Source organism: Cervus canadensis, chromosome 9 (assembly GCF_019320065.1).
Source record: "Cervus canadensis isolate Bull #8, Minnesota chromosome 9, ASM1932006v1, whole genome shotgun sequence".
NCBI classification, from domain to species: Eukaryota; Metazoa; Chordata; class Mammalia; order Artiodactyla; family Cervidae; genus Cervus; species Cervus canadensis.
The window spans coordinates 10,087,322-10,103,456 of NC_057394.1; the positions used below are offsets into that span (position 1 = coordinate 10,087,322).

Consider the following 16,135-nt stretch of genomic DNA (forward strand, 5'->3'; position numbering starts at 1 on the left):
GCAGAACAGCTACGATCTGGCAACTTGACTCACACCAGATTTAACAGGATAAAGGTAACACCTCCTCACTTAGAAACCACATATTGTGTTTTATAGCTTAGCCAATGCAGAAGGCAAACTCAGAATAGAGAAAAGGTCTTCCCTGGTGGCTCAGTGGTAAAGAATTCGCCCATCAGTGCAGGAGGCAGGTTCTATCCCTGGGTTGGAAAGAACACCTGGAGAAGGAAATGGCAAACCACTCTAGTATTCTTTCCTGGGAAATCCCATGGACACAGGAGCCTGGCGGGGTACAGTCCGTGGGGTCACAAAAGAGTAGGACACGACTCAGCAACTAAACAACAACAAAGAAAAAAAGAAAAGCAAACGCTACCTAGGCATTTCTCACATTTAGTCTGCAGCAAGGCAGCACTAGACAGTAAAGAGCATACCAGCTTCCTAACAATTTTATAAAATGAAAACAGTTTACAGTTTTACCAATTTCCCCTAATACCATAAGGCATATAACAGTCAGTTGTAGGAATGTGTCAAAATACCCTTTTACAAAAGTATATACAAGAAAGGATTTTACAAAAATCATACATGTGTCTTTAATTACTAACAAATAAAGGGCGTAACTGATTCCTGATGGCAAAAGCCAAATGTGAGTCTTTCAGAGACAAAACACAATCTGGGGGAGACATTTTAGGTATTCTAATTAGCTTTGGGGAGAGTAAACAGTGATGTTTATGTCTGGGGAAGGGAACACTTCCCAGCATACCGCCTGGAACAGAACTCTGCGAGATCAAAGAGCCTGAGTTCTAATCCTAGCTCAGTCTGACACTATTTCCAGGACTGGAGCAAACGACTTTAACTCCCCAGGTGTCTTTCTTAGGTGCTTGCATGCTAAGTCACTTCAGTCGTGCACTACTCTGTGCGACCCCATGGACTGTCGCCCACCAGACTCCTTTGTCCATGGGATTCTCCAGTTAAGAATACTGGAGCGGGTAGCCATTCCCTCCTCCAGGGAATCTTCCTGACCCAGAGATTGAATGCAGGTCTCCTGCACTGCAGCCAGATTCTTTACCATCTGAGTCACCAGGGAAGCCCAGCTTCCTCCAAAGTCCCGACTAACCTACACCACTGTCATTCAAAAAACAAAAGCTTACCACGGAGACTGTAACATACATGAGCATCTGACAATCATGAAGCATACGCTGTTAACCCAAACTGAACGTGTGGTCCAAGAAGACAGTGACTCGGATCTCACTGCCGTACTGCCCCAAGAGCAACAAACTCTGAGTTGTTCGGTAGAAATGGAGCTAATTTCACAGATTCGAATAAACATGACTGAAGCATTAAGTTTCTACAATACCCTTGGGAATGAAAGCCTCAGGATTCTATCTCATCAGATGGGCTCATGAAAAAAATGGACTAAGCTAAACTTGGTCCTCCTGGGACAGTTTCTAACCCAGAAGGATGAGACATCTCCAAGCGGCCAAGCTTTGAGAGAGGTTTGGGTCAGCTGACTCAATGTAATCTACATTTACTCAGGAAACTGCCAATAACATAAAACTCAAATTTTAAAATGTCTACACCACACAGCTCTTGAAACTAAATCAGCTCTATTACAAATCGTTGCTGTTGGTCAGTTGCTAAGCCGTGTCCATCTCTTTGCAACTCCACAGGCTGCAGCCCGCCAGGCTTCCCTGTACTTCACTATCTCCTGTTGTGCTCAAACTCATGTCCACTATTACAAATTACACCTGGCCAAAATGTAGGAGACAAGCTATAGCAGTACACTTGAGGGGTCAAATTGGGTTTGTTTGTTTTTTCATCTTTTTAATGCTCTTTTTAAATACTTGGTTCTGACGATTTGACAGACTATATCTTACCACCATTATCGAAAAAAAGAAAGCATACAGCTTGTATACAAATGAATTTGTGATAACTGGACCCCAAAATTGAAAAACACAGGTGCCCCTACTTAGCCAAGTACCTGGAAGTAGAAATGATGCAGCCAGTCAGAAGCTTAGCAGAACACGAGGACAGAGGAAAGCAGGAGCTTGAGCATCCCCACAGCGAACCCAGACTGGTGTGCAGTCAGCCCCACGCTGCTCTCCTGTGCTCCTGCTCGCCCCTGGCAGAGCTTCAAGCAAGTTCAAAGGTATAATGTACACAAGTCAAAAATCAGATAATTTTATAGAGCCACAACGTAATTTTTTTCAAAAAATACAAGGAACGAGTTGGTAGAAATCTGCTAATTTGGATCTCTACATAGAATTTTTAATGTTTCTTATTTTTGTTAGGCATATAAAAAACAGGCTACAAGCCCAGTCCAGAAGTCTTTAAAAGTACATCCTAGAATAAGAGTTCAGAGGAAAAATGTTAACCAAGTCTATCTATAAAGACTATTTAGCCTATCACAGCCGAAAGGAGAAAGGTCAGTGTGCAAAATGACTTCCAGAGAACACACTGCACTGCTTGTCTTCTGCAAGAATAAAGAATCTCTAAAGTTTCTATACCTAGATGAGAAGTGCCAGCTAACGAGGCAGCACGTGGGAAGTAGAGTGACCTTTGGAGTTCACCACAAAGGTGAAGATCCAGGTCAGCGCTCAGCTCTACTGCTTCACAGGTCCACAACACTGAGCAAATAATTTCTCTGGGCCCCCGTTTTCATTTATAAAATGTACAACATGACACCTCCCTTGCTTTCCTGCAGACCTGTCTTTAAAAAACAAACAAACAAAAAAACCCAAAACACACAAGCCTTTATAAACTGTAAAGCACCAAGGAAATGTGAGGTATTACCCAACAACTAAACCCGATTATGCAGCTGTAACTCTCCTTCTTAAAATTATCCCAGACCATTTGGGAGTTACCATTAGAGTAATAATAGAGTAGTTAAGAGCCCTGATCTAGATTCAGATTCAGGGCCTGGTTGGGAAATTGGCTCAGCCATTTCTTCAAAATAAAGGAGCTTTTCTCATATATAAACTGGGCATAAAACCACTTATCTAGGACTTAACGCTGACGTGAGGATTAAATAAGAATGTGTAAAATGCCTAGCACAATTTTGCGTCTGTTATAGTAAGAATTAAGTTAACTGTTAACCAAAAAAAAGGGTACAGCTTTTACACAAACTGTTCAGAGGCCTTCCGACCATCGCCAACAGGGAAACACCCTTTTCTAACCTAAGCCAGCACCTACTTTCACATTTTTCTGCTTGTGGCCTCAGGTGGCAGCCCAAACTCACAGATCCACTAAATTCAAGTTTAAAGCACAATTTAAAAACTAAACCCTACCAAATCCAGAACTCTTAACATAACCACAGGGGCATTCAAGTGAATAATACTAGAACAACTCTACTGACAGGTTAACTCATTAGCATAATGCATTCTACTTAGAAGAAGAAGCCATCCTCAAAACTGTGGGCTGATAGAGCAGTAAGATGAGCTTACCAAAGAAAACAAAACACTTGTTAGTGATTCATCTTCAAAATTTTCAGAAAAAGCTCTCCTCCCACGTTTCATGACAAAGAGCTGGTAAGCATGAGCCAACTGCTTCTTTCAGCATTTTAAGAGATTCAGAATAACCAGGGAAAACGCCCTCTTTAAAACACCACCAGAAGTTGGGCCTTTTCACCGTGAAGTCAGGCCTTACCACTTAAGCATAGCTTTTCTTTCACTTACATTGACTATGTAGCCTTTAGGACTTCACTAGCTATCCCAGTCGTCAGCTGTCTGCCAAGACTTTCTGTTACAAGCTAGGTTGAATACCTAATATTTGAGAGAGATGATCAAATCTCAAGATTTACATCAACTATTTCTCAATTATCTCTCAATATTAGGGCTTTCCTGATAGCTCAGGTGGTAAAGAATCGGCCTGCAATGCAGGAAATACCGGTTCAATTCCTGGGTCAGGAAGATCTGCTGGAGAAGGGATAGGCTACCCACTCCAGTATTCTTGGGCTTCCCTTGTGGCTCAGCTGGTAAAGAATCTACCTGCAATGCAGGAGACCTGGGTTCGATCCCTGGGTTGGGAAGCTCCCCCTGGAGAAGGGAAAGGCTACCCACTCCAGTGTTCTGGCCTGGAGAATTCCATGGACTGTGTAGTCTATGGGGTCACAAAGAGTTGGACATGACTGAGAGAGTTTCACTTTCACTTCTCAATGAAACTGAGGGAGGGAAAAAAAACACCAGTCAAAGAGTCTCCAGCTCCGCCTCCAGGGTAAGCTGGAAGTGTGTGTAGTGACTCTAAAGCCTCTTCATCCCCTCCCACCCCGCCTGTAGCAGACGCTGCGGGGGTACATCCAGCACCCATTTTCCAGGCAGGGAAGGCCCCACTGGTGAGCTGACGACCCACGGCTCACACCTGCTCCCGGCTTTGCCCCTCTGCCTCAACCAGACGAGTTCTCTCTCAAGCCTGGAGCTACATCCCTCCCAGGCCACAGCCACTGAATTGACTATAATGGGGTTCAAAACGCTGCCCCCACTTCACCCTCGAGGTGGGTTCAACTTAGTACTGCAATCTATGCTTTAGAGCTGGCTGTCCAGTATGGTAGCTGCTAGCCACAGGCAGCTTCTGAGCACTTGAAATCTGCCAAATTCCTGTGTTTGCCAAGTGTAAAATACACCCCAGGTTTGAAGACTTCATACCAAAAACAAAACAGAAACCTTGTTAAAGTTTTAGATTTACATACTGAAATATTTTTAATATATTGGGTTAAGTTGTTGGTGTTGTTTAATCGACAAGTCATGTCTCTTTGGCGACCCCCATGGACTGTAGCCCACCAGGCTCGTCTGTCCATGGGATTCTCCAGGCAAGAATGCTGGAGTGGGTTGCCATTCCCTTCTCCCGGGGATCTTCTGGATGTAGGGATTGAACCCGATTCTCCTGTATTGGCAGGCAGATTCTCTACCACTGAGCCACCAGGGAAGCCACTGGGTAAATATAAATTTCACTGCTTTAAATTTTTTTTTTAATGTGAGTGCTAGAAAATGTTAAATTATACTTACAGCTCACATTATACTTTTTATTGCACTAGAGCCGTGCTTCTCAAACTTGACTATGCATCATTTTCACCTGGAGGAGCTTATTACAACAGACTGCTGGCTCTAACCTCAGAGTTTCAAACTTGGCAGGTCTAGGGTGAAGTTAGAAAATGTGCATTCCTAAAAAGTAATGCTGCTGCTGCTGGCTACAGAGTCCCTGCTTTGAGAACCACTGCTCCAGGGCTCCCCTGTGAGATGAGACTGAATCTAGTCTCCACCTGGATCCCCTTCCTTGCTTAGATTTTTTTTAACCCCTGCTCTAGCCTGCTTTCTTTACTCTTCTCAACTACTACCACCTGCACAAAATCCCTCTTCAGGCTCTGCTTCTGGGAAACCTAATCATCCCACTGGTACTGAACATTTTTACACACTATAACTTTCACAAAGTGCTATATTAATAGCAATCAATGAGATGTGAGTTATCACTGCATCTTTGGTAAAAGAGTAACAAAGAAGTTTCTTTTTTTCTTTTTAACTGGATTGCTAGTTGCCCTTATATAATGAATTCTACACATTCAGTGCTAGGACAAGGTTTGTTTATCCTGATTAATGAATGTTCCTTACTATAGGGAAGCCTAAACACTTCCCTCTTTTCCATAACTGCTATGAAGCTCAAACTAGTTTTATTCCCCAAGATGTATTAATTTGACCTTTCACATTTTTTCTCTTCATCCCAAAAAGATACCCCTCAGTTGTTAGCAGTCACGCCCATCACCTCCCTCACCCCTCTTCCCAACCCTTGGCAACCACTGACCTACCTCTGCCTCTATGGCTCTGCCTACCCTAGACATTTGATACTAATGGATCATACACTATGTGGCCCTTGGCGTCTATCTTTCAAAGGTCCTTGATTCTTCTCTTTCCTTTTATCTCCCTTTGGTTACAGCAAGTACTATTGGTTCTAGTTCCAAAACAGATCCCAAGTCTAACCAGTTCCCACCAACTCCAGTGCTACCAGCAAATCAACATGACTCTTGGAACCCTGAGTCCAGATACCTAAAAGGAAACACTACCGCTCCCCAACCCCGTAAAAAAAAAAAACAACCACCCTTTTCGTTCCCAAATTTCCTTTTTCATCCCTGTTCTCCCATTTATCCACTTTCTTAAAAACTGGAATCACTCAACTTCTGTTTCTTCACTCGATCAAAATGTCACCATCTCTTCCCCTTATTTAGAAAAGGGGAATCACTCCTCTGTTCTGAACCTCTTAAGAATAAAATCAAAAAAAAGCAGATGTAAAAATACACGAATGTCCACAAACATTTTCTTTCATCAAAAACTGCTTTCTGGGGAAAAAAAAAACTGCTTTCTGTAATAATGTTAGAAGATTTTTTTCCCAAATGATTGTCAGAAATCTATCAGCAGGTGGAAAGATTTACCTCCAGGCAATGTTAAAGCATTCAGATTTGCTTAAACATTCTCTTCCATGACTAGAAAAGAAAATCACAGACTTTAAGGAACCTAAAGCTTGAGCATTTGAACTTCATGAATGCACCATATAATGAGACCATGACCCAAACGAGAGACAAATTGGAAAGGCAAGGCTTTGGGAGCATACTATCCAAGGTTCAACATCTATCTCAGCCAGTTGTTTCCTTAAACAAGCTACTTAACTGCTCTGAGCTTTTGCTTCCTCTTCTGTAAAGTTGGGAGTTTTTTTTTACCTACTTATTACAAGGCTAAAAGGAAATGTGTGAAAATCATATACGGCATAAAAAGTTCAATAAACTGCAGCAATTACCGCAAGTCCAACATCCTGGAGCCCCTGAAAAATGCAGACAGAAGGGGGGAGAAAACTAGTTATTTAAACAGAATGTGTTTAAAAAGCCAAAACAAAATAAGACTAAAAGGTGAACTCTATGGACAGAGGAACCTGAAGGACAGTCCAAAGAGTCAGACACAACTGAGGGAGTGCACGGGTGCACGCGCACGCACACACACGCATACACCCTAAACACACACACTCTAAACACACACACACCCTAAACACACACAACCCTACACACACACACCCTAAAAACAAACTGTTAACTTGTTAAAAGAATGGTTAGAACTCTCTAGACTAGTCTGCCTTCCAACCAACCAAACGATTTGCAAGGGTGGAGGGAGAAAGGGGAGGAATAAAATCTTCAAAAGGTTCGGCTTCAAACACAGACTCAGTGATGCATGTTTCAAGTTCACAGAAAAGAAGCTCGGAGGGAAGCTAAGCAGCCCATGTTCCCTGCTTCCTCCCTCCTCCCACCTCCAGGAGAAATCCTTTACTGGCACAGAAATAACTCTTCCTTCAGTCAGTATTGCCACACATTCAGCACTACTTTGTCAAACGCTGTGCTAAGAAAACAGTAATAGACAAGATGCAGGTTTACCAACACGTTTAAAGGAAGAAACTCATAAAGAAAAATCAAAGTTTACATGTCAAACAATAAGCACACAGCAGTAAACAGCCTAACAAATTCCTTCTCTCTTAGCCTCTGCGCTCTAACCCATGTCAGTGTAACAACCCCTCCCAACTTCAACATGCATGGCGTCCCATAAACCTGATAGCAGGGTCTACAGTAAGGTCTAGCATGGTCTGACTCCTACCGACCTCCTGGGCACCACCTAATCTCCATACCAAAGCCCCAGTGGGCTTTTCTAGTTCTTCTATCTTGGCATTCCCTCTGGCCCAGGCCTTTTGCATGTGCTGCTGTCACATACAACACTTCTTCCTTCTCTTTTTGCCTAGGAAAAAAGTCACTCACATATAACACTTCTTCCTTCTCTTTTTGCCTAGGAAAAAAGTCACTCACATATAACACTTCTTCCTTCTCTTTTTGCCTAGGAAAAAAGTCACTATGTCCTTCAAAACTGTTCCAATTTTCACTTCCAAAGGAAAACAATCCCCTAACCTTAAGCACGGTTTGAGCAAGTCACATAAAAATTTTCTTCATCTGTAAATGGCTGTTGTAAGGACTGAAAAAATTAATTCAAGAATACCTACAAAGCTCATAATCTAGACTTGGTCAAATCCCTCCATTTTATTTTCTCAGATATAGCACCAAAGCCTCTTCCCTAATGGCATTTTACACTTGTCTCCTTAACAGACTAAAATTTCTAAAAGAGAAATTATATTCATTCTGTAGAGACAGAACACAGGATGTAGTCCAGAAAGATTTGTTAGGAAACAAAAAAAATACCCATAAGCAAGAAGCTGAGAAGTGATTTATGTAATACGCAAAACTTCAGAGGTGTGATTCCAAAGTCCACGCCTTTCTGTATCATGTTGCCTCCTACATAAATACAGTAAGAGCTTCGCAACTACAAATGAGGAGGTCAAAAGACATAAAGCAGAAGAAAACAATCAAGATTAAGAAACAAAGGTCTTAATTGTGCCTCCACACAAAGAACTCCAGGGATTCTGAGTGTCAGCATTCTAAAGCTGACCCTAAGCTAAAGCGTGTGCAGACTTACTTTCACTTCCATGATCAGTTCCAGCTGCATTATTTCTCACCTGGGCCTGAGTTCTCTTCTTTTTAATAGAGTAGGATGGGCTAGATCATCTCTATACTGTCTTCCAATTCTAAGGTCCATGACAATAAATCAAGTTATGTGCCTATTTTGTTTTTAAAGGAAGAAAACAGGCAGTGAGTGTCCAGAGAAACACTTTAAATAATTTGTTCAAGTGACTTGAACTCTATTAATAAAGTCAGTTTGGTAGTCTTCGTTTAGAAATTACAAGAGACTCCATTCTGAAAACAGAAAGTGTTAAGAGTCACAAACACTCCAATGCCTAAGTCAGGGCTGCCACCATGAAACATGAGCAAATACAGCGCAGAGATGTTGAGAACAGGACAAACATCAGCCTAACCACTACAAAGAAAAGAGAAAAAAAAAAAAACTCGCAAGATGTGTATACAGTATAATGTGATGTAATGCAATTAAAATAGGCTCTCCATTCAAGTAAAAGTAGTAGCCCATCCTGACATGGTACTTTAAAAGGTGAGATAAACGCAAAACCGTAACTCTTAACTGGGCAGCAGTTTAGGGTCTCTTCAAAGGAGGAACGAGGCAAGAGAAAATGGTAACTATAGTTACCATTGTAAGGACCCTTACAAATGCACCTGAAAAGCTCAGGAGACGCCAAAACCGCACGGCCCAAGAACGGAAGGGCGCGAAGGGCCGGGAAATTACAGCGAGGTGGCTGTCAGCGGCTCCCGAGGAAGCAGAAAACTCAACGCCGGCGAGCTCTTTGGGCCGCCCTGCCCTCCCAGATCCCCGGAGACACAGCAGGGACCAGGGATGCCGGCTCAGACCCGCGCCTGGGCGAACTCCGCGGGGAGGAGGAGTTCGGGGGTGGTTGGGGCGCAGACCGGCCCGCGGTGGATCGGATCCCGGAGCCCTAGGTGGGCTCTCCGCAGCACCGGCCACCGCCAGTTGGTGCGGGGCAGACAGCCCAGCGAAGCCCAGGCCCACGAGGAGTCCCATCACTCCTCACCTTCACGGTCCACAGCGCCACGCTCCGCATCAAAGGCTGCGGCCACCGCTGTCCGCGCCGTCCCGCGGTGGCCAGCGCCGCCGCCCCGGTCCAGAGCCCCGCCATGGCCGCCCCTGCAGACCAGAGCTCGGCTGACCTCTCACCCCGGCGAAGGGGGCGGAGAGGGGAGCGCCGCGGCTGCGGCCAATCACGAGCCGGGGATCCAAGGCCCCGGCCCCGAGGCGGGCAGGGGCGGGGCCCGGAGCTACTAGCCCAATCTCTGCAGGAGGCAGCAGGGCGGCTGGGCCCGCAGAAAAGCTGGCGCGGCCGCCGGCCCGCAGGCAGTGGTGGCGGCCGGCCCGACCTGATCCCGGGGATGAACCAAGCCGGGAGGACACGCGAGAGTTCCGGCTGCCGCTGATCCGCGCCTGCTTAGGGTAAACCCCGACTGCACCAGCGTCCGCCTGGCAACCTGCACGCAGTCCTGCCAGCGATCGTCATTGAGTCACCTCCGCCCTTGACCACCCCTCGGCCTAGGGCCACGGTAATGTTTTGAATGCCCTGAGTTTCAGTTCACTTCAGGTCAGTTCAGTAGTGTCCGACTCTTTGAGACCCCATGGACTGCAACACGCCAGGCCTCCCTGTCCATCACCAACTCCCAGAGTCTACTCAAACTCATGTCCATCTCATCCTCCGTCATCCCCTTCTCCTCCCGCCTTCAATCTTTCCCAACATCAGGGTCTTTTCCAATGAGTCAGTTCTTCGCATCAGGTGGCCAAAGTATTGGAGTTTCAGCTTCAGGATCAGTCCTTCCGATGGCTATTCAGGACTAATCTCTTTTAGGATGGACTGGTTGGATCTCCTTGAGATCTCTCAAGAGTCTTCTCTAACACCACAGTTCAAAAGCATCAATTCTTCGGCGGTCAGCGTTTACAGTCCAGCTCTCACATCCATACATGACTACTGGAAAAACCACAGGTTTCACTAGTCAGACCTTTGTTGGCAAAGTAATGTCTCTGCTTTTTAATATGCTGTCTAAATTGGTCAATGCTTTTCTTCCAAGGAGCCAGCATGTTTTAATTTCATGGCTGCAGTCACCATTTGCAGTGATTTTGGAGCCCCAGAAAATAAAGTCTGTCACGGTTTCCATCATTTCCCCATCTATTTGCCATGAAGTTATGGGACCAGATGCCATGATCTTAGTTTTCTGAATGTTGAGCTTTAAGCCAACTTTTTCACTCTCTTCTTTCACTTTCATCAAGAGGCTCTTTAGTTCTTCACTTTCTGCCATAAGGGTGATGTCATCTGCATATCTGAGGTTACTGATATTTCTCCCGACAATCTTGATTCCAGCTTGTGCTTCATCCAGTCCAGCATTTCTCATGATGCATTCTGCATATAAGTTAAATAAGCAGGGTGACAATATACAGCCTTGACATACGCCTTCCCCGATTTGCAACCAGTCTGTTGTTCCATGTCCAGTTCTAACTGTTGCTTCCTGACCTGCATACAGATTTCTCAAGAGGTGGGTCAGGTGGTCTGGTACTCCCATCTCTTGAAGAATTTTCCACAGTTTGTGGTGATCCACACAGTCAAAGGTTTTGGTATAGTCAATAAAACAGAAATAGATGTTTTTCTGGAACTCTCTTGCTTTTTCGATGATCCAATGGATATTGGTTATTTGATCTCTGCCTTTTCTAAAATCAGTTTGAACATCTGGAAGTTCGTGGTTCACGTATTGCTGAAGCCTGGCTTGGAGAGTTTTGAGCATTACTGTACGAGCATGTGAGATGAGCGGAATTGTGCGGTAGTTTGAGCATTCTTTGGCATTGCCTTTCTTTGGGATTGGGATGAAAACTGACCTTCTCCAGTCCTTTGGCCACTGCTGCGTTTTCCAAATTTGCTGACATATTGAGTGCAGCACTTTCACAGCATCATCTTTTAGGATTTGAAATAGCTCAACTGGAATTCCATCACCTCTACTAGCTTTGTTTGTAGTAATGCTTCCTAAGGCCCACTTGACTTCGCATACCGGATGTCTGGCTCTAGGTGAGTCTATCTGGGTCATGGAGATCTCTTTGGTATAGTTCTTCTGGGTATTCTTGCCATCTCTTCTTAATATCTTCTGCTTCTGTTAGGTCCATATCATTTCTGTCCTTTATTGTGCCCATCTTTGCATGAAATCTTCCCTTGGTATCTTTAATTTTCTTTTTTTTTTTTAAGTCACTAAGTCATGTCCGACTCTTGCGACCCCATGGACTGTAGCCTGTCAGGCACCTTTGTCCATGGGATTCTCCAGGCAAGAATACTGGAGTGGGTTGCCATTTCCTTCTCCATATAATTTTCTTGAAGAGATCTCTAGTCTTTTCCATTCTATTGTTTTCCTCTCTTTCTTTGCATTGATCACTGAGGAAGGCTTTCTTATCTCTCCTTGCTATTCTTTGGCACTCTGCATTCAAATGAGTATATCTTTCCTTTTCTCCTTTGCGTTTCACTTCTCTTCTTTTCACAGCTATTGTTAAGGCCTCCTCGGACACCCATTTTGTCTTTCTGCATTTTTCTTGTGGATGGTCTTGATCCCTGCCTCTTGTATAGTGTCACGAACCTCCATCCATAGTTCTTCACTCTATCAGATCTAATCCCTTGAATCTATTTGTCACTTCCACTGTATAATCATAAGGGATTTAATTTAGGTCATACCAAATGGTCTAGTGGTTTTCCCTACTTTCTTCAATTTAAGTCTGAATTTGGCAATAAGGTGTTCATGATCTGAGCCACAGTCACTCCTGGTCTTGGTTTTGCTGACTGTATAGAGCTTCTCCATCTTTGGCTGCAAAAAATATAATCAATCTGATTTCAGTGTTGACCATCTGGTGATGTCCCTGTGTAGAGTCTTCTCTTGTGCTGTTGGAAGAGGGTGTTTGCTATGATCAGTGGGTTCTCTTAGCAAAAGTCTATTAGCCTTTTCCCTGCTTCATTCTGTACTCCAAGGCCAAATTTTCCTGTTATTCCATGTGTCATCTGACTTCCTACTTTTGCATTCCAGTCCCCTATAATGAAAAGGACATCTTTTGGGGATGTTAATTCTAGAAGGTCTTGTAGGTCTTCATAGAACCGTTCCAACTTCAGCTTCTTCAGCATTACTGGTCAGGGCATAGACTTGAATTACTGTCATACTGAATGGTTTGCCTTGCAAAAGAACAGAGATCATTCTGTCGTTTCTGAGACTGTATCCAAGTACGGCATTTCGGGCTCTTTTGTTGACTATGATGGCTACTCCATTTCTTCTAAGGGATTCTTGCCCACAGTAGTAGATATAATGGTCATCTGAGTTAAATTCACCCATTTTAGTTCATTTTAGTTCGCTGATTCCTAGAATGTTGACATTCACTCTTGCTATCTCCTGTTTGACCACTTCCAATTTGCCTTGATTCATGAACCTAACATTCCAGGTTCCTATGCAATATTGCTCTTTACAGCATCGGACTTTACTTCCATCACCAGTCACATCCACAACTGGCTGTTGTTTTTGCTTTGGCTTCGTCCCTTCATTCTTTCTGGAGTTATTTCTCCACTGATCTCCAGTAGCATATTGGGGACCTACCGACCTGGGGAGTTTATCTTTCAGTGTCCAATCTTTTCACCTTTTCATTCTGTTCATGGGGTTCTCAAGGCAAGAATAAGTTACAGGACCAAACTATAAGAATACAATACAATACAAACAATAAGAATACAGGGCCAAACTAAGGTCCTATATGTTTGAAGGTGCATATTGCAAAGCACCAAACCAAGGTAAGTATTTGGACAAGTGCTATAACGTATGTAAAAAATGCTCTAGGTCTAGAAATCAGAGATCCCAGCTCAAGCCCTAACTCTGCTGCAAATACTAACATATGCGTGTCCAAGGAATTACTCATAACCAGAGTCAACTGCTCTTGCTTGCTAGTGGGCACCCTTATTAACACAACTACTAAGGGCCAGACCTTGCTAGATGCTTCAAATTTTGTCTCGTTTAATCTTTACAAGAACCCTATTGGCCTACACAGTTCCCTTTTTAAGAACCAAGTTTATATAGAGAAAAAGTTACTTAACTAGTAAGTACTGAGTCTATATACTATGGGCTTCCCTTGTGGCTCAGCTGGTAAAGAACCCGCCTGCAATGCGGGAGACCTGGGTTCAATCCCTGGGTTGGGAAGATCCCCTAGAGAAGGGAAAGGCTACCCACTCCAGTATTCTGGCCTAGAGAATTTCATGGACTGTATCATCTGTGGGGTCACAAAGAGTCAGACACAACTGAGCAACTTTCACTTTCACTTTTCAGTGAAACTAGGGTTTGAATCCAGGTCTGACTATATTCAGGGATGGGACTTTTGTTTCATTAGGAGCATTTTCCAACGTGCACAAAAGGAAGAAAAGACCCCTATGGTCACCCAGGCACATGTGACACAGCTTCAACAAACCAACCTTCTGACAGTCTTATCTCACCTTTCCCCCCTGCCTATTTTGTGCTGGAGTATTCTGAAGCAAACCTCAGACACCAGATCCTCTCACCCTACATGCACATGTGCCAATGTCAAGGGCTCCCTCAGAACTATTTTGCTTCTCCTACAGCGTCTCTTTGACAGCCTGACAAAGCTGGGAATGACACAGAACGACACTTGCCAAAAAGGAATGCAAACAGTTTAAGGACAGCCAAGAGGTGACACTTAATGGAATTTTAAAATGCTAAGTAGGAACTGTCATGACTGTTGTCATGACACACAAAATAGAAAGTAGTATCAGTTTCACAGGATTTCTCACTTAGGTGTCTTAAGGCTGGACTCACTTCCTACCCAGGATACCTGTTTTTTTTTTTTTAATCCCTCCCGTTTTTACACTTTGGATGGATTCTCCCTAGATCCTATGTGTTTTATCTTACAGACATTTCTTTAAAGGCACCAGTGGCAGAAACTAATTGTTTTATAATTACTATTCTCCACTCTTTCCTTTAGTAAGAGAGTGCCTGAACTTCAGCTGCGCACATGGCCACCCAGCTACAGGCTGCACTATCAGCCCTCTCTAACAAAGTGTGGACTTGTGACCAAGGTGTACCTGATGGAGTGGAAGAACTGTGCCCTTAAGAGTAGACATTACTTTGCTAACAAAGATCCATCTAGTCAAAGCTGTGGTTTTTCCAGTAGTCATGTATGGATGTGAGAGTTGGACCATAAAGAAAGCTGAGCACCGAAGAACTGATGCTTTTGAACTGTGGTGTTGGAGAAGACTCTTGAGAATCTCTTGGACTGCAAGGAGATCCAACCAGTCCATCCTAAAGGAAATCAGTCCCTGAATATTCCTTGGAAGGACTGATCCTGAAGCTGAAACTCCAATACTTTGGCCACCTGATGCAAAGAACTGACTCACTGGAAAAGACCCTGATGCTGGGCAAGACTGAAGGCAGGAGGAGAAGGGGACGACAGAGGATGAGATGTTTGTATGGCATCACTGACTTGATGGACATGAGTTTGAGTATGCTCTGGGAGTTGGTGATGGACAGGAAAGCCTGGCGTGCTGCAGTCCATGGGGTCAGCAAGAGTCAGACACAACTGAGCAACTGAACTGAACTGAACTGAAAAGAAAAGAGTAGGGACATGCCTTCCATTTTCTCTTCCCTCCGTCCTGAAAGAAGACATCCTGGAGGTGCTGGAGCGGCCACCTTAACCCATGAGATAGGAGAAGCCAAGGTCCCTGACACTGTGCAGCCATCTTATCAGTCTTCTACCACTTAATGCACGGACTCTTATGTGACAGAGAAATGAACTTTTATCTTGCTTAAATCATTGCTATTTCTATCTTTACTACAGCAACCAAAACTGTACCCTCACCAACTCATAAGGGAAATGTTGAAAAGTGAAACCTGATATATATGGTGATAACTCAGTGGTGACCACCCCAATATAGCAAACAAGAAGGTGAATACTCGTGACCCCTTATGCCATGGTCTTTCAAAGTCTTAAATAATATTCTTGTCGCCTCCTTTGATACAGTCTGCAAATCTACTACAGTGTTTTCCAAGGAGTATAATTGGCATTTTTGAGCTGAATAGCTCTACCTTCTCTGAGTTATGCCATGCATTCTGGGATATTTATCATCTCCAAAACCCACTTCTTGTTACCACAGTCTGAAAATAGTTGTTGGATATATTTGGTCCAATTTTCTATTTATCTCTAGTGGTGAAGTGAAAGTGTTACTCAGTCGTGTCAGACTCTTTGTGACCCCATGGACGGTAGCCCACCAGGCTCCTCTGTCCATGAAATTCTCCAGGCAAGAATACTGGCGGGGGTTGCCATTCCTTCTCCAGGCGATCTTTCCAACCCAGGAATCAAACACTGGTCTCCTCCACTGCAGGCAGACTCTGTACCGTCTGAGTCACCAGGGAAGCCCTATTAATAGTAGGGAAGTTCCAGTTACCCCAACTGGAATCAGTCTGGAACCACTTACTCTGCCTTTGCCAGAAATAATAAATCCCTCAGAATTTGGAAAGCATTTTACATCATCTTCTAGCTTCCAGAGCTGCTCTGGAGACGTCAGATGCCAATCTTTGCTATGATGCCTTGTATCTTATTACAAGACATGGCCCTACTGTTGTGTGGTGGGTGTGGAGCCGAGGGAA

At 44.0% G+C, this 16,135-nt stretch overlaps 1 protein-coding gene across 2 annotated transcripts in view; it reads right to left on the minus strand.

Annotated features, from left to right (window-relative positions):
• PCCA (propionyl-CoA carboxylase subunit alpha) overlaps positions 1–9,662 on the minus strand; it is a 346,711-nt gene extending 337,049 nt beyond the window's left edge. For both annotated transcript variants that reach the window (XM_043478360.1, XM_043478359.1), the window contains exon 1: positions 9,505–9,662. In XM_043478360.1, coding sequence (XP_043334295.1) covers positions 9,505–9,609 — 105 coding nt within the window. In that variant the 5' untranslated portion in view covers positions 9,610–9,662. The remainder of the gene's footprint in view (positions 1–9,504) is intronic.
• Positions 9,663–16,135: the final 6,473 nt, after the last annotated feature.